Source organism: Stegodyphus dumicola, chromosome 5 (assembly GCF_044657685.1).
Source record: "Stegodyphus dumicola isolate Sdum_Otavi_A_Nest chromosome 5, ASM4465768v1".
In the NCBI taxonomy this organism is placed as follows: Eukaryota; Metazoa; Arthropoda; class Arachnida; order Araneae; family Eresidae; genus Stegodyphus; species Stegodyphus dumicola.
The window spans coordinates 63,809,619-63,832,374 of record NC_140772.1 but is presented as its reverse complement, the minus strand read 5'-3'; the positions used below and the strand labels follow the sequence as shown (position 1 = coordinate 63,832,374).

The following is a 22,756-nucleotide window of genomic DNA, read 5'->3' as shown; positions in this document are numbered from 1 at the left end:
TCTTCTGACCAAAACGAAAGTTTTACAGTTTTTTTCTGTGCTATGTATTATGTTGTCCATGAGTTCTTGCGGTAACAAAATTTATTCGCGATTAATAAAGTCTTTAGAAAATTATAATTGAGGGCGTTTTCATCCTAATTTATCATATATACTCTATCAGATTTAAATTCTGAACATATGTGGGCCACGCTCTCCGCTAGGTTCCTTCGCCCTCAAGATAATGGGACACTAGTGCAGGACTATGGGGGCCAGCATTATCATCCATTGCAAGAAAATTATTACTGATTGCATTTCTAAACAGTTTGACATGAGGATCAAGAACTCTCTCATCTCTGTATATTAAAGTAATCAGAACTGCACCTGTAAATCTGTAGATCAGTGCGGCCATTTAAAATGGTGTCTACCCAACCACAATTTCATCATTTTTATACTTATCCTTTTCGCTGACTTTTTCAGGCTGACTTTTTCAGGCTTATTCAGTGTGTTTTTATCCGTTTATATTCTAACAATGCCCCCCCCCTCAAAATGTCGTCAGTAAAACGAATTCAACCCCTGACCTTGATACTCCTTTCGCAATGATATCTGCATCGCTGCAACCGGACGCATTTCGAAACCCGAGTTAAATGGGGCACAAATCATGGGTTTCCTGACTTGCATCTATGTTTTATGCAGTTTTCTCGTTGTATCTGGATATTCGAGTAATTCAGCTGTGGTGCGGCTCTTTTGGAATGTGAGCTATGGCAGTTACCTATTTCCTTCAGAAATCTTAACCAACTATTGGTATTGAGTGTATGTTGTGGCACATAATTGACCTTGACCTAGTTTTCTGCATACAACATTAGTGTTTTTGAACTGTTTTCAGATTCTTCACAAGACTTCCAGACTTCACAAGACGTTTTGGGCTACTTTTAAATCTTTATAGACCTGTGTCAGTCTAGGATTTGCTTCCGTTCTCCCAGCCGCACGCCATTTCTCAAAATCCATCAAATGTCTTTAAAAGAACGGGCAGAAAAGTTTGCGTATTTCTACGTAGCGAAGGTGAATCCCATTAGACTATGTGATGACGTTGATCTTGATGTACTAGTCAACTATGTTTCGTTGAACATCACTTAATGAAATTAACATAAAGCATCTTTTTCTTACTTTACGTTCTCTCGCCAATGTATTAGCAGTAATTTGTGGTATAGGTTACTTTTGGTCACATTTCCAGATTAGCAAATTACAGTAATTCATTTGTTCCTAGAAATAATGTTATAAAAGATTGAAATTAGTTAAATGAGGAGCTCAAGGGGGAAAAGAACCATTCTCTACCTATTTATTGAATTCCTTTTTGCTTTTCTAATGACTGCATGCTTGTCCGGCATAGATAAATATATTTTTCGTCTAGACAGTGATACCAAAAATTGATCGGAATTCTTTGTGCGTTCCTTTTGCATCGATATTTTCTAATGGCAAATATTGTGTTTGATTGGGGACAGCAAATTTCTAAAGTTGGTCGAAGTAGAACTAATTTCAACGTCGAGATAACGAATTAAGTTATCATTCTCGAAATAACTCTTCATAGTAGAAAATAGTACGCAATCTGTACCCTATATATACGTATTATGCGATTTAAGGAGGATTTATATGTTTGAATTTTTACTATTTTGACTAAGCACAGGTTCTCCATCATACTGAAAAAGGAAATTCTGGAAGTTACCATCATGAAACATTTCTGTTATACAGCGCTGCCGAATTTTCCTGAATACTGCACTATTTATTCTATTTGTGCGTTAAAGCTGGTTCATACTGCCTGCGAAATTTATCACAAAACCATTTGATTGGATGGATGCATTATAAGGTATTTCTCTCGCCTTCCTAGCGTGCCTTCGTGGTGTAGTGGTTCTGCGCGCTGGTCCGGTATTCCAGACGTCCGGCGAAGTCGTTTGCTAATTTTTCCTTTTGCCTGCTTCCAGAAATACCTAATGTCTCTACAACTTCATCGTTTCTTTTTATAAAATTTGTCTGCTGTTTTGCAAAACTCGACGGCACACGTAATCCATTCCATTGAAGTCTTTGGAAATTATTACCTTGCCCTAATGATTTTCTATCCATCTGAGCTGAAAAAACGTTATTTTCTTTGTCAATAGCAGATTTCTGTAGAGCAATGTACAGTCAGTTTGATATTACGAAGCCGATTCCTCGTAGTGTGAGTTTTTATATGTCATACAGTCTATTTCCATAAGCCAGTTTTAGATCATTGTATGTGGCAGCTTGGTTTTGAATCGTATTAAAAATTATTTAAGATTTTGCTAATATTTTCTTACTTTCGCCATAAGTTCGTTCAGTGCCAGCAGTATTTTCTCCATTTCCTTAATACCTTTGCAACCTCGAGAAGTAATTTAATCCGGCTTCCTCCATCACCTCTGATGGAAAAATCAGAAAATGAATTCTCCTGCCGAAGCATTTTCTCAGATTTTCCTATAGGAAAATCCCATAAGAATGCGGACATGCACAATTTGGAGATTAGGAACTGTAACATAGGTAAACTGACGGAATAATCTTTGTGTTTACAGAATTCATTATCCACCTGTGATGATAAAAAACTAAACTAAATTTAAACATAAATTAGTAGTTGAAGACTATAGAATTTAATTTAACCTAGTAGGTTGAGTCAAAAACTTACACGAGCGTGACATTAAACTTCGGCGGCAAAAATGAGAATCCGAGATTCAGAATTTAAACAGCTGGTAGAAATAATAACGTGTGCCTCAATAACAAAAACAGGCACTGACTAACCTTTTCGCTACTTAAGTTTAAATATACTTTCCTCCGCCATAGCTTATTTACAAAAGGAGGTAACTCAAGGGAAACAAGAAGTGACAGAAAAGGCTAACAAATTAAATAACCATTAGTAATAATAATATAAATCTTATACATTTATTATTAACTATTTTGGAATATTGCATTTATTATTAATTATACATTTACTATTTTGGAAGGAAAAGTACTTGTACATTACAACTAAAGTAGTTTTAATTGGCAACTTTAACAAAATTACTAATAACTGAAAAATTAGGTAAATTTACAATGCCTATTTAATATTTATTTTTGATTTTATTTCAAAAGAGATAACGCTGTTGAGCGATTTTAATAATCATAACAGAAGCATATCGTGATTACTGTGGCATGTTAGTTTGTATTTCTGGTACAATATTTCATTTATATATTTCAATTAGGAAAATTTAAATATTGTCCGTGACCTTTAAATATTGTCCATTACCTTTAAATCCTTTAAATATTGTCCATGACCTTTATGCATCTATCTTACGTCGTATTTAATCTGTACTTCAGTCAAATGGGGGTCCAACCCCCTATTAATAAAGCTTTTCCATCATTTCACAGGTGTTCGTATTTATTTTGTCCTCCTTCTGTATATTCTGCAATGAAATCGGCCTTTAAATTTATGCAGGTTTTATATTAGAGCATTTTCTACTGTGAATGTATCCAATGTTTTATTATTAATAAAATGATTTACAAGCAAAAAATTTGCGACTTTTTTTGGCAGTAACATGAGATAGATACCTGTATTAAATAAGAAATGTTTTCAAAAGTGTTAACACATTCTTACTATTTCAGAGGAACTTGAATTGTTTATGCGAGGTCAGTTAGCAAATGATGATGACGAAGAAAATGCAGATAATCCGCAAAATGAAGGAGGAGAGGCACAGACATCAACAGAAGGTATGATTTGTTGCCTTTTTTATTATAAATGTACGCATGGGAAAAAAAGACACAAAAGTCTTTAAAAATTAAAGTTCTATGTAAAAAAATTAATATTTTTTTACTATCTTCTGAGAAGTAATTTGTACAAAATTTTTTCATTTCCAAAATAACATTTGATAAACTCGATAGCAAAATACACTTTTACTTATTGTAGCATCTATTTTTGAACGTAGAAAATAAATCTTATCAAAAGATATAAACTATTTCTCTAATAACTCTCATTCAGTACAGTGATAGAATTTAGCAATAATTATTACTTACCAAATGTTATGATTAACATTAGCAACTAAGCAAATGTTATAATTTTATTAAGAACTCGAATAAATTGTTCTAATAAGAAAATTAGCGGATTATTATTCAGAGATATTGTTGAAATAAAAAATGTAAGAAATTATAATGCAAAATTGTAACGTAAAAGCACTCTTAAAACTTGTAATAGGAACTCATTCTTATTTCTTTTTAATTTCAGAAAAGAAGGTAAGAAAACGAGGATTTACTATATAAAATCTTTTTCCAAGGTAAAGAACCAAGGAATTGTTCTTTTATTGCACTTAAAGTTTTAAAATTAGACCTTATATATTCAGATTCATGAATTATCTTACATGGCTTTAATTATTTTCGACAAATATCTAATATTTACCTTTAAAATTTAGCATTGTTCTGCAATAGCTTTTAATACGTTTGTCATATGCTACAGAAAACTATTACATGTCATACAAATAAAAATTGATGGACCTAAGTATTGTGAATAAGTCGGAAACTTCGGAATGAGAACCCAGCCAATTTTAATTTTGAAATGTATTCCTTTGCCAAAAAATTAAAGTAATGTACAGACATGCGAAAGTATACGAACAGAAAGTATACGAACACTAAGCAATATAATTTACATTCTTTGAACCACCTTTGCATTAAGGACATCAAAAATGTTCTTTCTCACATATTTGAAGCAATAATAAAACACCATTTACTAACAACTTATACCTGTAGTTTCCACAAAATGTGCAGATTTATTCTCCGTATATAGCAAGTAAATTTTGTCAGTAAAATGGAATCGCTCTGACTTAAGGTTAGATTAGGTTATTCCAATATGGCAAAGCCGCAAGGTCTATTTGCCTAAGAGAAGGGATGCCTTCATGGATGATTATCTGAGGGAAAGGCACGTATTCATGTAACACATGGGGGAAAACCACAAAAGTCAATTATGCAGCTACCCCGTTCGCTTGGGATTGAAACCAAATCAGTTCGAACTACCAGTATTCGGCAGTCTTACGATCTGACTTGAGTCAGTTTGCTTGTGAATTGGGCCAGTATAACTGAGGCCCAAAACAGAGCAACTTTTCTGGATCCCAAAGCTCATTTTTCTTGTTTTATAAAGAAAAATAGAATTATAAAGAAGTACGTGATGATTTAGAAATTCCGTAAGCTCTGAGAAGCTCTTAGTGTAGGTCCTCTCTTTGATCATAAATTTAAAGTAAAGAAAAAAATGCTTATTTTAATAATCCCAAAACTGACACTTAGTATTTGTTTCCATACCTGTGTTCCATGCTGTGTTGGACATGCCATCCTAATTAGTATAGTGGTTGGCGATACTGGCTGCTATATCCTGAGGATCAAATTAAAATCTCGGAGAACACACGGATGTTTGTAAGTGCGTAGTCTCTATGCGCCATGAGGACACATAAAATACTAACGTATGAGAAGGAAAGAAGAAGATAATCGAATCTATTTCCCGGGATTTTCCCTTCACCAAGATTGGAACGGAAATGTGCTGTTTGCACGATGGTACTGTACGTATGTATGAGACCAAGTTGTAAAATTCTGATGTCCTCCGTTCTTGTCCTGTTCTGCTGTTCTACACAGTGGTGTTTATTGTGGATGGAATACGAAGGGTTGTTGGTCCTTCTCCAGGTAATAAGAAGTTGTTGCAGCAATCATGAAGATGTTATAGCATGTATGAAATTGAGTTACAGATGTAAAATGTTCGAAGAAGGCATAAAGCTGTTACAGCAGACATGCAACTGTATTACAGAAATAAGATGTTGGAAAACATGTGGAATCCCCTTCTAGATATATGAATGCCACGACTGCACAGAAAGAAGGATCAATTATTGGTTCGTGTAGTAGAGACATTGGGCTTTTTTCGATGTCATGAAACTGAAGAATTGACCAATGCTTTCCCCGGGACTCGAACCTGAACCTCTCGAATACGCGTCGAATGTGCTACCGTTACACCACAAAGGCATGCAGAAAGGAAGGTATTTTAAAGAATGCCTGGGGATTAGAGGACCCAATCACCAAATCCTGTAGATGAAGAATCATCATCCACCACCTGTTAGTTCGGGTGCAACTGTAGAGTGTTTAGGTTATTTTGAAGCAGGAGACATGAAAATTGTGCAGTGCTTTCTCCAGGACTCGAACTTAAACCTCTCGAATACGCGCCGAATGTGCTGCCGTTATACCACGAAGGCATTTTGAAGCAGGAAGCACGAAAAACAATTAATGCCCTCGCCGATCCTCGAACCTGGACGTCTCGAATAGGCCCTGAATACACCACGAAGGCATGTAAAAAAGGAGATAAAATACCTTATAGTGTTTTTAAAATAAAATTCACTCAATATATAAAAAATGCAGTTAAATCAAAAGAAATTCAAATTCACAAAACATGACGAAATAGATGAAATTTGTTAGTTACAGTTCGTATATATTCTACCTGAAAATATCAAAGCTATCGTTGATGCCAGTTTGAAAATAAATCAAAAATATCTAAAAATTTAAGTGTTAAAATTAAACAAGGCCTCAGCTGACTTTTATCATATTATCAGTTACATTTTTCGCAATATTTAATTCATCATAATGTTCATCATAGTATTATTTGTATTTTTCAGAGAAGAGTATAAATGTTCCTTGAATTACTATATTAAATTCGTTACAGACAGGAATACATTGATGATGAGCTATTGAAAAGATTTTATTGCAGCTGAAATTTTGGGGGGGAAAAGTTATCACAATATATGCTGATTGCTGTGACCAAAATAGTAGAAATACACTGGTGTGCAAAAATTAAGGACGAGACGGTTTTTTCAATATAACTTTGTACAAAAGCTTTCCAAATCAACACATTTAATACCGTAAGATCCCCAATACGTAAGGACATGAGTAATGTAAGCAACACTTACTAAAAGAGAAATCAGAGGGATAAAAAGAAGCTTTATTGAAAAAGTAGCATGGAGCGCAATGCGACTGAAGGCCGAAACATCCCTGTGATGGGTGTTCAGCAAGAAACATTCGGTCTTTAATAGGGGATATGATCTCCCCTGACTGCTAGGCAGGTTTCACAGCGTCTGCCCATGCTGATAATGAGGGTGTCAATGAGTTGTTGAGGCATTGCTGCCCATTCGTCTTGCAGGGCCAATCGAAGCTCCGGAATCGTTACTGGTGGTAAGGTACGAGCTGCCGGTAAACTGTAGTACTGAAGTTGGATGTGTTACGTGTGACCAGAATGTCGAGAAACGGAAGAGAATTGCAAGTCTCAAGTTCAAAGGTGAACTGAATAGCAAGATTAATGAAATTCATTGTTGAAAGAACTTTATTTAAATCATCTTTATTACCTTCAAACAGAATAAAAGTATCGTCTACGTAGCTTAATTATGCCGGGAAATTTAAAGTACTGTTTACCATAGTCTGTAACGGCTCCGGTCACCATTCTCATGTTTGCTCGCTAGGTGTTCCTATGTCTTCTAAGTAGCATACCCACGTAGACCCAATAAGGCTGTCCTCAGAAATGCAGTTTTACTATTGTTGCTTTACAGATCTAATAACCCATACATTTTACGGTGACAATGCATCCTTTAATTTAACGTGCTAAATATCTAATTTTACTCATCTTCTTAGATTATAAGACACCTACGAGAAGCCGAGATGCTCATCTACTTATAGCTTGCCCCTGATTGAGTTAATTTATCCATGCTTAGGAGTGATCCTAGCAAATACTTGCCATAACTTTTGTTTCTCGTACTTTTGTTATTTGATGTAGATTATTGCACACATTACATTATACTGCACTCTTAATTAATCTGTAGGTAAATTTCATTTAGTTTTCGTAGACTCATTGTTTGCATGTCTTGGAAAAGCTTCTATGCTTTTCTAGCATAAAACTTGTTAACATAACGTTTCTTTTCACTTTATAGATTTTTGTGCCTTAATTAATTAATTACTTCTCTCTCAATTTTTGTCGCCATTCATGTAAAAGATATTTATTCAAAAGAAGAGGTATAGAATTAGCAATAATATTTTTTCATGGATTATGCAGCACGCATTAGATGAAAGCTTAGAACATCTCGAGATGAATATCTGCGAATGGTGTTCAACTAGTGGTGATGTATTTCATCACTGCAAGATTATAACGAGATTTATCAGATTTAATATAGGAAATTTTATTTTTCGCAAAAACACAAGAAAAAGTAGCATATTTTAAAATTATTGAAGTATTATTGCACTTTGAAGCATTTAGGTTATTAAATGGTTTTTAGATGAAGCTTTCCTTAGAAAAGCTGCATTTCAGTATCAGAAACAGTCCTCAGTTATTTATTAGTTAAGGAAATGGACTCCGTCAGGAGGACTTTGGAGTGTTGAATGTTTTAAAAATTCTTTCACAAACATTAATTGATGCTGTAAAAATGTGTATAATACTAAGAAGAATTTACATAAAAGGTTAATTTTGAACACTATACCATATATTTAGTTATTTGTTTTTTCATATGAGTAGTTCACATTTTTTTAAGTTATACGTTATCATTACCTTCTGCTTCTTCAGTTATTCTTAAACGAAGATGAATTAAAATTACGCAGTATTAATTTCTTTTTAGTACAAAATTCTTTATTATTATTGTAAAAATAGGAAGTTTCGGAAGAACAAGCAGCCATGGCAAATTATCAATACACTGGGGCTACAACGCTTGTCCATCCTTATCTTTCATCAATGATTAACTATGCCCAACCTATAAAGTTCCAAGGATTCGATGTTGCTGAAGGTAACTATACTTTCATTTCTCGATTGCAAAATTATGTAATAGTGCGTAGATTTAAAGAGGGTATTAATAAAATACTAATCTAAGGAATAATTATAAATTATTCAACTTCAAATTTTTATAATTACTTATTATTTAGACGTATTTTTTTTTTCTTTTACGCAGAAAAGAACATACATCATAACATGTCATCTTTTGCCGAAACGGCTGCACTAGGCTATTTGAAGTCACAAGCTATTGAATTTGTTAAGTATCCTTTGCAACTATAGAATTCTGCATGAAAAATCAAATCAATTAAAATGAAAGAACCTACAGAAATAATTATAGGAGAAATTTATTAAGATAGCAGTTAATTAAAATATTTCATTCAGTATCACTTATATATCCTTAAATGTATAATGAAAAAGACTAAATTAGATCATAGTACATTTTGTTTTGCTTTTCGGAAAAAGCATTTAAAGCATTTGTCATTTTATCTTCGTGATTGTTCTGTCTTTCTAGAGATCAATTTACCTCATCACTCCCCCCCCCAAAAAAAACGAAATTTCAATACGGTTTGCTTGTTACTAAAAAAACACTTTATTAAGCATAATTAAATATTTTAATAAATTTAGGGCAGTAGTGATCCTCCGTCTATGTTTTAATATCAAATGTTTAAATTTTTCTTCATGAAGCTTAATATAACGAAATGGTAAAAATTAAGAAATATCCGATTGCCAGATTCTCATGACTTCGATAATAAAAACATTTTACGAATAGCTGAACATATATAGGGTGAGAAATCTCACCTTTTAAACATTAGTGCAATATCACGCCAACTGCGCCTCTTCCGGCAAAAAGTGTTACGCGCTAGTCAATCGTTATTGTTTCACATCCTGTTCGTCTTCCTGTAATATTTGTGAGGAAAGCCACGAAGGCAATATGATTCAGTGCCTAAAATGCAAAGGATGGGTACACGACTTAGTATGTGTTGCAGCTGATAATAAAGTGAAAAAATATCTTTGTAAACATCGTTGTAATTAATTGTATAAAAAATAAATTAAGAGAATGAAAGTTTTGTTATAATTGTCCAGTTTAAAACGTAGTATGACGACTATAGGTGGTACCGCTTAAAATACTTGTTTCTAAGTCGTATTAAGTTCATGTTAATAAGTTTTATTAATGTTATTCGAGAGAGTAGACTGTTTGGGAGTTTATCATAATAAATATCAGCAATAACAACACGAAATATTATTACTATACATAATTTTTACTTTTTTCATAGATCCTATGATTTATACTTATTTTTTCTTAGTTCAGTGTTATTGCAATAATATCATAATAAGTATCAGCAATAACAACACGAGATATCATTACATAATTTTTACTTTTTTCATAGATCCTAATTCTTATACTTATTTTCTTTTAGTTTAGTGTTATTGCAATAATATTCAGTATTATTGCAATAATATTCAGTGTTATTGCAATAATAGTCAGTGTTATTGCAATAATATTCAGTGTTATTACAATAATATTCAGTGTTATTGCATTAATATTCAGTGTTATTGCAATAATATCATAATACGTATCAGCAATAACAACACGAAATATCATTACTATTCATAATTTTTACTTTTTTCATAGATCCAAGATTTATACTTATTTTTTTCTTCGTTTATTGTTATTGCAATAATATTCAGTGTTATTGCAATAATATCATAATAAGTATCAGCAATAACAATACAAGATATCATTACTATACATAATTTTTACTTTTTTCATAGATCCTAAGATTTATACTTGTTTTTTCTTAGTTCAGTTTATTGCAATAATATTCAGTATTATTGCAATAATATCATAATAAGTATCAGCAATAACAACACAAGATATCATTACTATACATAATTTTTACTTTTTTCATAGATCATAAGATTTATACTTATTTTTTCTTAGGGAGTACGACTTACTCAACTTTAGCCTCCTTTTTAGTATTGACAAAACGTTTCATTTATCTGCCTTATATACAAGCCAGTATAATACTTATTTAAAATTGTTAAGTACTTGATAAACAATAATAAATCAAAATCGCAATAATATATTAGATCTCCTTATGGTCACATATAAAAACTTGCAGTTTATTATGAAGTAATTTTACTTTATTTGCTACGGAGCTAGACAACTAACAGTCTGCAGGTGACATTAGAACCATGAACCCTGAAGTCATTTTTTTTGCAACTGATGGCAAGGTTAGCAGAATTTATTATTATTATTGGTGGTTTCTAATGTTTGTTTTCCATGCATTTTTTTAAAATAATGTGCAGTGTATTCTTTGTAATAAAGCTGAGTACTTATGTACTCCTTATATCCGATGTCAACGGGAATGGTAAATATAAGGCTAATATAAGGCTTTGGTAATCTGTAGGCTCCGCACTTCTGTCAGCCTGCGGAAAATAATGGGCCATGGCATTTTCGTGCTGAATTGTTAAGCACTTTCTTTTTCCACACTTATTGTACACGTCAGCTTTAAAAGAGAGCTATTTAAAAAAAACGTTTTGAAGATAATAGAACTAGTAACTATGTTTTAATATGCCAAAAAAGTTGAAATTAAGAACAAATACGTTCTTGTTTTATTTATTTTGCTTTTTTTCCGTTTACAGAGGATCATAATAAAAAAAATTATTTTCTCTTGGTACTGCTTTAAAAATTGAATGCATTCAAAAATTTCATATTGAGTTCCTTAATTACCAACTAGCTATAACAAACGACAAATGAGTCGTATTTATCCCAAAGGAACTCGTGCTGATTCAAGTAACTACATGCCTCAGGTAAGTTATCAACTAATACCAAAGGTTAAATGTATGTGATGAAGTCTGCTTCAGAATGGAAGATGATAATATAAACAAATTACAGATCTTTTGGAATGCTGGCTGCCAGATGGTTGCCTTGAATTTTCAAACTTCAGACTTGCCCATGCAATTAAATCAAGGCAAATTTGAATACAATGGTGGATGTGGGTAAGACATCATTTTATATCTATGGCAACTTGTTGTGAGAAAATAATAGGATAGTTCAGTGTTATTGCAATAATATTATAACAATTTAATGCTTAAATATTATAAAAGTTTAATACTTTGATAACCAAGATTTAAATAAAGCACCATTTCAATACTATTTTGTCAGTGGAGTAAGTAAAGTAAGAAGTACTTTGGTAATGATCTCAACAGCTTATATACTGACAAGCATAACACTTATGTCCATTTAAAATTGTTTAACAGCATCAATTTTAAACTAAATTAACTGTAAAACTATCAATTAAAAAACGGACAAATATAGTTTATTAACGAATTGTGATAAAATACTTGAAGCTACCTGCTACAGGTGGTTGGTTTTTATAAAGAAAGTTTGTGAGAACTGTTTTATACCGAATATCGGAAAAGCCATGAAAGCGTACGATTTACCTCAGAAATTAGGTCAAGTTCCTCATACAGAGTAAAGATATCATGGTTTTCTGTTGTGAGGATTTCAAGAAAATTTAGTGATTGTATCAAATTTATCCAAATGTCGCATTCAATTAATGTAGTGGAATGATTAAATAACACTGATATATAATAACATTTCTAGCCGCTATATTAGCACTACACTATTCTAGCTACTGCAATTGATACGTTCTAGCCACTACGCAATTCATATTATAAAGAATTATTATAAAGAATCACATTATAAAGAATTATTCATATTATAAAGAATCACACTATCTTACCACTACACTATTCTAACTACTATAATTGATACATTATAGCACTACTCAATTCGTAGTGTAAAGAATAGTAATAAGTGCAATTGTCAGGATATACTTAACCTAACAGTAGATATCCAATTCTATTAACAGAATAGATTTAATAGGCTATTCCAGTTGGGGGGGACATGACTTAAGATAATTCCGCGCACATTTTCCCTTCTTACAGGTGAGAGGTATATTTGAATGATTTTAAATGCGTTGCGTACTGATTTAAAGTAAGGGCAATAAAACCACTTTTGCAGTTTCACAGTCAACAAAATAGCATATGTTCCGCAATGCAGAGTTGCAGTGCATTTCGTGCGCAGTCTGAACACTTAGTGCAATATAGTGTGATCTTGCGAATTACAATGAACGGCGAACCGCGAACTTAAGCATTGTATCTGTATTTGTCAAAATTCCCTTAAGCGCGCTGTCATGGAACTCTAGGGAGTTATCGCTTCTGAATCAGAGGAGGACGTGGGACGTATTGTAAGGATCTTAAGTTTTACTAACGTTTATTTTATTTTAAATCTTTACTATCACTTCTTATTTTCTACTTCCGGCCAGAATTATAAGCGTGAAGGATTTTATGCAAAGTTGTCTGGCGAACGCCAAGTATTTAAGTGTGGCCTTTTTGCCAAGCAGGAGAGAGGAAGCAGTGAGTTCGAAGCAGGCCGCTTACCTTAGAAGTTACGCAGTTGCTATTTGCCTTCCAGGCCAGAGGTTTTAATCCTCTTGATAAATTAAACGTATTGTAGTGTTCACAGTCTCTGTGCTACATACGCTTCCTGTTATTATAAGGCCAATCTTATTCTAAAGTTAAATTAGAGTTTAGTTTTATTTTTATACCTTTTACGTTAGACCCCGAGTGGAGGGTCATTGTATTCCGAAGTACGGAAGTCATTGTATATAAAGAAAAATAAAGGGTCTTGTATACCCTTCGTCTGTATCCTGTCTACTTACTACAATTAGTGAACATAGCTTTAGTAAGCTCTCTGTTCCTAGTCAGGTCATTGTATGTTTCCGAAGAAGGTTAGAAGAAACATTGAACCTGATAGTGGCGCCCGACGAAGAATAACCATGGCCGAATTTCAAGAAGAACCTGTGCTGCCTGCAGAAACGGCTCAGAATCCAGAAATGCCAGCTGCCGCTCTGGAAGGATTTGGGTACATCGTCCAGACCATGCGCGCTTCGATGAAACCAGAAGCAACGTTTAATGGAAACTCACAGGTAACCAGTTTTTTGGAAAAATTGGATGACCACTTCATGCTCTACCCCGTGCACGAGTTTCAAAAAGTTACCTTAGCTACCAGCGCTTTGAGGGGCCAAGCGCTTAACTGGTTCAAATGTATCGGCAGAAGTCTCTTGGGTCAAGCAGGAAGTCCCACCTATACTTACGAAAATTTCAAGACTGCCCTACTAAAAGCCTTCCCTGTTGTAAGGGATCGTGCGAAATTAGAAACAGAACTTTTCAGTATATATCAACAAAGAATGGAAAACCTCTCGAGCTTTATTTTAAGAAAAATTCACGTTTTCAAGCTCTTGTATGGAAACCGTCCGGATCCTGAAATAATTCAAGTGATTTTGCCGAGGTTACTACCCCAAGTGCAAGACTTTATTGAATTACGAAATCCGACTACACTGGAAAAGTTATTTGAGCTAGCAATGCAGTTTGAAAGTAGAAGAACGGCGGACGTCGAAAGAAGACGCCAATATCAACAGCGAAACCAATTTGGTACGCCAAGACTACAGCAAACTCAAGCACATGGCTACGGAGAAAAAGCGAATCAGTGGGCAAGGAAACCCGAGCATTCAAAAACAGCCGGCGAACGTCGACAGTTCAATAGCAACCCAGGAAAAAAGTCTCAAGGCCAGTGGAGAAAGAAGGAAAGCACCGAAAGGAAAAATAATTTAAACTAAAACGGATTTCTGCTGACGAGAGGGTGCGGAAATCCGAAGGCCACGAAAACCCCTCTTCCTACAAGTTAAATACAGTAATGGTGAAAAATTTAACTCTTCCGAAGATTGAAGTCTTGGTAAATAATATCCCGGCCACCGCACTCTTGGATACCGGCGGGCAGTGTTCCTGTGTGGCAGAAGTCTTTTTTAGAAAGTATTTTCGCAAATACCGCATATATAATGCGGATAATACAACAGTATTAGCGGCGCAAGGAGAACAATGTAAGTGCGTAGGTAAAGTACCTTTGTACATCCGTATCAAGGACGAACAAGTAAAGGTGATGTTTTTTATAGTAAAGAATTTGCAAGCAAATTTAATCCTAGGAATAGACTTTCTTTCAGACGCACAAGCTACACTGGATTTTAATGCAGCGTCCCTTAAGCTGACGATGAAACCAGTGCGTGTAGAAAAGGTTGAACCGCCAAGGTTAAATCTTGACCACCTGCCTAATGACGAGCAAGATAGAATCCGACAAGTGGTAAGTGAATTTGCTTCCTTATTTAGTGATATTCCAGCATTTACTCAGGTTACTAACCATAGTATTGACACCGGAGATGCATTGCCGGTTCGTCAAAAACCATACCGGTATGATAAGAATAAGGAAAAAATTATAGAATGGCATATTACCGATATGCTACGTAAAAAGATCATAACGCCTATCTCAAGTAGTTATGCTAGTCCGGTGGTTTTATGTAAGAAAAATAATGATTATCCTTTGGAGCATCCAAAAAGGTGGAGATTCGCTATTGATTACCGTAAATTAAATTCCATAACGAAATATCCGGTATATCCGTTACCGATCATAGAAGAAATTTTAAGGAACATAAAATCAACCAAATTTATGACGACTTTAGACTTAACGAATGGTTATTTTCAAATAGGGGTCAGGCCTGAGGACGTGCCTAAGACTGCTTTTATAACCAAGTCTGGCACTTATGCATTTTTGCGTATGCCGTTTGGCCTTTCAGGCGCCCCAGCAACATTTCAGCGATGCATGGACATTGTGTTAAGACCTGTTCTTGGAAAGTCCACATTTATCTATTTAGACGATATCATTATTACTAGTGATAATCTCGACCAACATATACAGGATTTAAGACAGGTGTTTTCTTGATTAAATGAGGCCGGTCTAAAAGTTAATGTCGAAAAGTGCAAATTTGCAGCCCCTGAATTAAAATATTTAGGTTACAAAATATCGCAAAAAGGGATCGAGACAGATGAATCAAAAATAATCGCTGTACAAAAGTATCCGACTCCAAACACGGCAAAGAAGCTCTCTTCTTTTCTAGGACTTTGTTCATATTATAGGTCCTTTATAAAAGATTTTGCGGCTATCGCTGAGCCATTGTTAAAATTAAAAAGGAAAAAGGCAAGATTCTCGTGGACGGCTGAAGCCAATAGTGCTTTCGAAAAATTAAAACAAGCATTAACGCAAGCCCCTGTGTTGAAATTTCCTGAAAAGGATGAAAATTTAGAAATTTCAGCGGATGCTTCGGATTATGCGGTAGGAGCGGTACTTTCGCAAAATCAGCAGCCCGTGGCATTTTTTAGCCGAACTTTAAATCAAACACAAAGAAACTATTCCGCGACCGAGAGAGAGGCACTTGCAGTTCTGTTAGCAGTGCAAAAGTTCCGAGTCTATTTTGGAAAGGCGCCGATAACAGTATATTCTGATCATGCGGCGGTAACTAGATTGTACTCAGGGAAAAATTTATCCTCAAGGTTAATAAGATGGGCACTCAAGCTGCAAGAATATAATCTGGTAATCAAGCATACCCCCGGAAAGGAAAATATCGTAGCAGATGCCCTATCACGAATTAAATTAGACGAACAGGGTAATACCGTAAAAGTTGCAATGCTGACAGCGTGTACAATAAATTCCCGAGAAACTGTAATAACCGAACTGGGTAAGGATCCTGAGTTTGGAAGTATTTATGAGTATTTGAAGGATCCTGAAAATTTTAGCCACCAAGATATTGTGGCGATAAGAATTAGGGCGGCCCATTACGAACTAATAGATGGTCTATTATTCTACACAAAAACTACGAATTCCAACAACGAATTTCGACCTGTTATCCCAGCTAGTCTTAGATTAAATATCCTGCAAGAGCTCCATGACAGCCCTTTAGCTTCTCATGCTGGTATTCAAAAAACTATCCAACGCGTACGCGAGGCAGTCTACTTTCCTGAACTGCAAAAGTTAACAAGGGCGTATGTCCAGTCCTGCCCAACATGTCAAGCCGTTAATTATATTAATTTCCGCCCGGCCGGGTTTCTAAATAGTATTAAATCCGAATTTCCAAATGAAATAATCGGCATCGATTTATTGGGCCCTTTCCCAAAAAGTCAGTTAAACAAAAGTCGCTATCTCCTTGTTATGGTTGATCATTTTAGTAAATGGACCGAAATTGTTCCCTTAAAACGAGCCTCCGCGAAATTAGTTACTGATTCTATTTTAAATAAATATATTTTAAAATACGTTGCGCCCCTAAAAGTTATATCGGATAATGGTCCTCAATTTGTAAGTAATATATTTGAAGACATGTGCCAAAAACTGGGCATACGTCATTTAAAAATGGTCCCGTATCGGCCGCAATCAAATATAGCGGAACGGGTCAACAGAAATATAGTGAAAATTATCCGTAGTTATGTTAAAAATTTTCATAAAAGCTGGGATAACTATGTCAATGAATTTGCTTTCGCCCTTAGGACCGCAAAACATGATACAACGGGCAAAACTCCTGCTGAGTTATTTCTAGGCAGAAAGGTTATAACACCGTTAGATAAACTATTTTATGTGCAACAAAGAGCCCCAGAATTTAAAATGGGTGATATAGAAAAACTAATAAAAGAAGCAAAAAAGAATACGGAAGTAGCACAAAGAAAACAGAAGTTATACTATGATCTGAAACGACGGGGAGTAACTTATAAAGTAGGGGATGAAGTTTTAAAAATCAAGCATTCACTTTCTTCAGCACCAGAAGATAAAACTGCCAAATTTTTTCCACGCTTTGAAGGACCATATGTTATAGAAAAAATAACTCACGCTGTTGTAGTGTTAAAGGCAAGAAATGGTGAAACCTGTTCCGCAAATATTGATCAAATTAAACCCTACTTCGATCGTAATAAAATGAAAATCTTTTCAGATCTTTTGCAGCATCCGGTACGGCAGACACCGCAGGTACAAGTTCCAGAGGTGGGAAAACGACAAGTACAAGGGCAAGCCAATGAGAGACAGAAGCAAGTGAAAAGAAAATTGCCCCGCGGAAAAACTGAAGGTAAAAAGAAAAAGAAGCCGTTCCACCGTCCAGAAAACAGAGTGCACGAACACCCCCAGAATGAAGAAGGGAGAAGGACGACGTATGTGGAAAGGACCGGGAGAAAGGACGGCAACTATAACCCGGCTGTGAAACGGAAGATTGACTCATCCGACAGAACTCTCCGCAGCAAAAGTCGCCGAACTGCGGAAGGGCCATCAGCGGCGGAGGAAAAAGTACAAGAAAAATTTGAACGGCCAACAACGAGGTCCAAGCAGGATCACGACAGAAGTTTCCCGGTTCCACCAAGACCAGCTGCCTTCAAACGGCCAAGACCACAAGCAGAGCACAAAAGGAAGGTGTTCAAGGGTGGCCGTACTGGTGAAAAACGGAAGCTTCCAGAGGAAAGCACTGAAGGGCGAGCCCGTACAAGAAGGAGGATCAACCAAGCTACTATCAGCTATACCTTTAAAGATTGGGCCCAGAAAAGGATGTCTGAATATTACAAAGATAAGTAAAATTTTATGTTACTTACAAACTTAAGTTAATCTTTCATTCTTACTGCAAGTGGCAGATTTCAAGAAGTTTTACCTCATGCGAGGTCTACCTTTATCGCCAAAAGGGCGAGAAATGAGTTGTGACCGATTTTCTTATTATGTTTTTCAATTACTCGCGCGTAAAACTAAAGTTGATGTATAATAGCGTTGTGTAAAGACTTAAATATTGTAAAAGTTATTGTATAAATTTTATTTAAAACATTCTAGCAAGAAAGAAGTTTTAGTCTGAAAGACTTTTTGAAATGTAGTATTATTTCAATGTAGAAAGAATTGGCACTTGCTTTGAAAAGAATAGAAGTTAACAATGTACTACTAATGTATGTTTTCAAATGTGTAAAATTAACGGCATGTTGATATGTTCTTGTATACATGTGAACTGTTATTTTGAATGTTAAGAAATACCGTGATATGGTAAAAGTGAAAGTAATGTTAAAAATTTGTTATTCGTGTGACTGTAAAGATTAAATCATGGTGAATATGTGTTAAAGGTTGAATGATGTAGTTAGGCTCTCTGACGCTACACTTTAGAGTTAGCCACTTTCAGAATAGTACCTCAGGGTTTAGAGTTGAAAGTAGGGTGTGTTAAGAGGTCTCGTATGTTGAATTTTAACACGTTAGTGTTTTGATTGTAGGAGGAAGTGTGGCACACGTAGACAGAAACACATACGTGTTTGGTGTTCTTTTACAACACATGTCAGAGAGCACGGGGAGAGATAATTAAAATAGTCATGAATGAAATAAGAATGTTAAGAGAAGTATATTCTATATGTTAATTGCAATGTCATTCTGTAACATTTCATTAAACTAGTTTTCCTTCCAGATCTCTGGAAGGAACCAGAATTGAATAAATCTCCTGTTTAGATGCAGTACAGATGAAAAAAAAAAAAAAAAAAGATTGTTGTATATCCCGGGAGCTACTATTGTAACAAATTTCTTTCTTTTAAATTTTCTAGTTTCTAGCTAAGTTATGATTGTAAAAGGTTGGCCTCGCGTTAGTTTTTAGAGCTAAAAGTTTTCAACAAGGTCGTTTTAGACCTCAGTTTCAAACAAATTAACTCTGGCGGGAAGTATGTAAGGATCTTAAGTTTTACTAACGTTTATTTTATTTTAAATCTTTACTATCACTTCTTATTTTCTACTTCCGGCCAGAATTATAAGCGTGAAGGATTTTATGCAAAGTTGTCTGGCGAACGCCAAGTATTTAAGTGTGGCCTTTTTGCCAAGCAGGAGAGAGGAAGCAGTGAGTTCGAAGCAGGCCGCTTACCTTAGAAGTTACGCAGTTGCTATTTGCCTTCCAGGCCAGAGGTTTTAATCCTCTTGATAAATTAAACGTATTGTAGTGTTCACAGTCTCTGTGCTACATACGCTTCCTGTTATTATAAGGCCAATCTTATTCTAAAGTTAAATTAGAGTTTAGTTTTATTTTTATACCTTTTACGTTAGACCCCGAGTGGAGGGTCATTGTATTCCGAAGTACGGAAGTCATTGTATATAAAGAAAAATAAAGGGTCTTGTATACCCTTCGTCTGTATCCTGTCTACTTACTACAATTAGTGAACATAGCTTTAGTAAGCTCTCTGTTCCTAGTCAGGTCATTGTATGTTTCCGAAGAAGGTTAGAAGAAACATTGAACCTGATAGTATAACCTGCTTATTCCATCACCTGTCGCCTGCATTATTGCGCATGAGCTCATCTTAGCAGAAACTTACTTACCCAAGCCATGTTTGGGGAACTTTTCTTTCTTTTTGAATGCTGATCTCCCACATAGGGATCTGTCCATGCAAACTTCATCACCAGGCCCATCGTGGATGCATATTGGGTTGCAGAGAAATACTGCTAACGCAGTAGAAACCCTGGATGATCACTTTCGTATCAAAGTATCAACGCAGAAACTTTGCCTGCTTATCTTATTTCTTATCGATTTTTTGGAAAACCTTTGCTTCTAAGCTTTATGCTTATTTTTTATTTTTTGTTACTGAATTTTCTAAAAACAGAAATTGCTGTGGCAAATATAAAATCTACTTTGTTTGGATTTATAAAACATTTACCATTAATACTTGGTAATCTGTTTTCTCTTCTTTAACTCAGGTTGAGCATGATATTTTTTTCACAAACCAGTTCCTTTATAACTAAATATCGTTCTCCTGTAGTGTTAAACATTATATCGCATTCTTTATGTTTCGTAAAGTAAACAGTTATAAATTATATAAAAACTAAAACAATGGTCACCAAAACTAAACAGTGTAGCTTATTGTCAGGGTTGATTTGTCCATCAAGTAACTGATATTTAATTCCAGAAACATTTTTATTAATATTGACTTTTATAGCCTGTTTCATTAGTTTAATAAAACTCGTAACATAACATTTACTTAAGGTCTTTTGACAGTATTTAGTAAAATGTTTTGTCTTACACTCTTTTGTAATGCAAAAGGATTGTTGATGAAAGTAATTGTTGGCTTTTTTTTCTTTCATAATATTCAGAAAATTAGGTACATTCGGTTATGTTGATGAGCTTTTCTTGCAACGAATTTTTTAATTTACTATTTAAAAATTAAATATATTTTTAATTACTATTTAAAACTTAATAGTTATTAAGTGTTTATTAATTTTTTTTACTATTTTTAACTGTACAGTTCTTTACAGATATGAATATATTTGCCTCTTCTTCCTCAATTTCAGTTCTAATACATTGTTGTGATAAAGAAACAGCTAAAGAAAAAGATTTGACAAAAAGAAAGCACAAAGTGCTAGCTATGTGATGATTAAACAAGCCGAAATATATATGAATTATTGTTTCAAACTAACATTAATGTTCCGAGCTAAACAGAATTTCCAAAACGATTAAAATGTAAAAGCAATATAAGGAAATGCGCACGTAAGATAACAAAATTATAATATTTTAGAACACGATAATCTCAAATCAGTTTTAATATTTTAATGATATAAATAAACTGTGTAAGAAATACTAACTGATAAAATAATAAATTCGTAAGCTTGAAATTTGTTTTTCTAAAATAATTTCTTGTCATTAATATACCTAAAAATATGTTACTTTTCAGGTACCTTTTAAAACCCGATTTCATGCGCCGCAAAGACAGAACATTTGATCCTTTTGCAGAATCTCCAGTGGATGGTGTGATTGCAGCTCAGTGTTCTGTCAGAGTTATATCTGGACAGTTCTTGTCGGACAAAAAAGTCGGGACCTACGTAGAAGTAGATATGTACGGTTTGCCCACAGACACCATAAGAAAGGAATTTAGAACCAGACTCGTGCCTGCTAACGGCCTGAACCCTGTCTACAACGAGGAACCTTTCGTCTTCAGAAAAGTTCGTTACACTTTATTATGTTTTATGCATTTAGAAGTAATGCTCAAATTTTCTCAAAATCAATAATTTGAAAAATGATAAAATACTACTAAAGAAAATTTTCCTCTATTATTTTCCTTATTTTTTTTTCCACAGGTGTTTTTCTTTCTTACAATTTCTGCAAGTGATTGTAAAAATTAAATATTACTAGCAAGTTGAGGTAACCGTAAAATCAGTTGATCTTAAATTCAGTTTAAATGTTAAGAACATAAAGAAGAATATCAAATTTATTTGTATAAAAAATAAGTATAACGTAAGGGAAAAAACAATGTTTTTATTGTACATTTAGCTCATAAAAGTTAAAAAATAAAAATAATGCAAAGCCGTACAAAAAGCAATTTAATTTATAACCCTCTCACAAAACAAATGGGGTAATTACGTTCAACTAACGTTCACAAATCGTTTTGATTGAGTAAAATATTAATGTGGTAATCACTCATTCCTGGAGCACGTAGCGCTATCTAGTGAAGAAAAGGAATACTTTAGCTGGATTCTTGACATTTACCCATCAGTAATTTATCCATCTACACTAATTTCCATGCTGATTAGGAAGGTAGTTTTTTGTAAAAGGAAACAGATAATAATAAAGGGATTATATCTTGCTAAATCTAACTATGCCACAGTAATCCAGCATAGAAATGAACATCATTTAATTGAAATATATGGGAATTATCAAGTCATAATTAAAAATAAAAACTAGTAGTAAAATTAACAAGCATAGCTTTCAGAATTAAAGATGAAGAAAAATAAATATTTTGTTGATTCTGAAAATAATGCTTGATAATAAAGAATAAAAACCTATGTTTTATTCAAAGCTTTTCCTTCAATCAATGTGGAATTAAACCTTCTTTTTTCCTATTCTTTTCAAGATATTGGAACTTGTAAATTTAAATATTAATATTTATTGCTTCGTGTGCTAGCCCTTTTAAACTTTAAAAAAAATCATATATTTTCTTTCCTTCTTTCTTTTGCGTTTTTTCTTTTTTTCTTTTTTTTTTCTGTGTGTGTGTGTGTGATCTTGTTTATGACAAGAAGTTTTGAAAATAATTAAAAAAGGTATTCTAAGT

The 22,756-nt window shown here is 34.1% G+C and overlaps 1 protein-coding gene across 1 annotated transcript in view; it reads left to right on the top strand.

Annotated features, from left to right (window-relative positions):
* LOC118202032 (1-phosphatidylinositol 4,5-bisphosphate phosphodiesterase-like) overlaps positions 1-22,756 on the top strand; it is a 112,069-nt gene that overhangs the window by 62,548 nt on the left and 26,765 nt on the right. The window contains exons 16-23 of the mRNA XM_085817811.1: positions 3,619-3,723; positions 3,992-3,995; positions 4,235-4,283; positions 8,663-8,795; positions 8,958-9,042; positions 11,524-11,596; positions 11,682-11,785; positions 21,383-21,650. Of these exons, the coding sequence (XP_085673937.1) occupies positions 3,619-3,723; positions 3,992-3,995; positions 4,235-4,283; positions 8,663-8,795; positions 8,958-9,042; positions 11,524-11,596; positions 11,682-11,785; positions 21,383-21,650 (821 nt within the window). The remainder of the gene's footprint in view (positions 1-3,618; positions 3,724-3,991; positions 3,996-4,234; positions 4,284-8,662; positions 8,796-8,957; positions 9,043-11,523; positions 11,597-11,681; positions 11,786-21,382; positions 21,651-22,756) is intronic.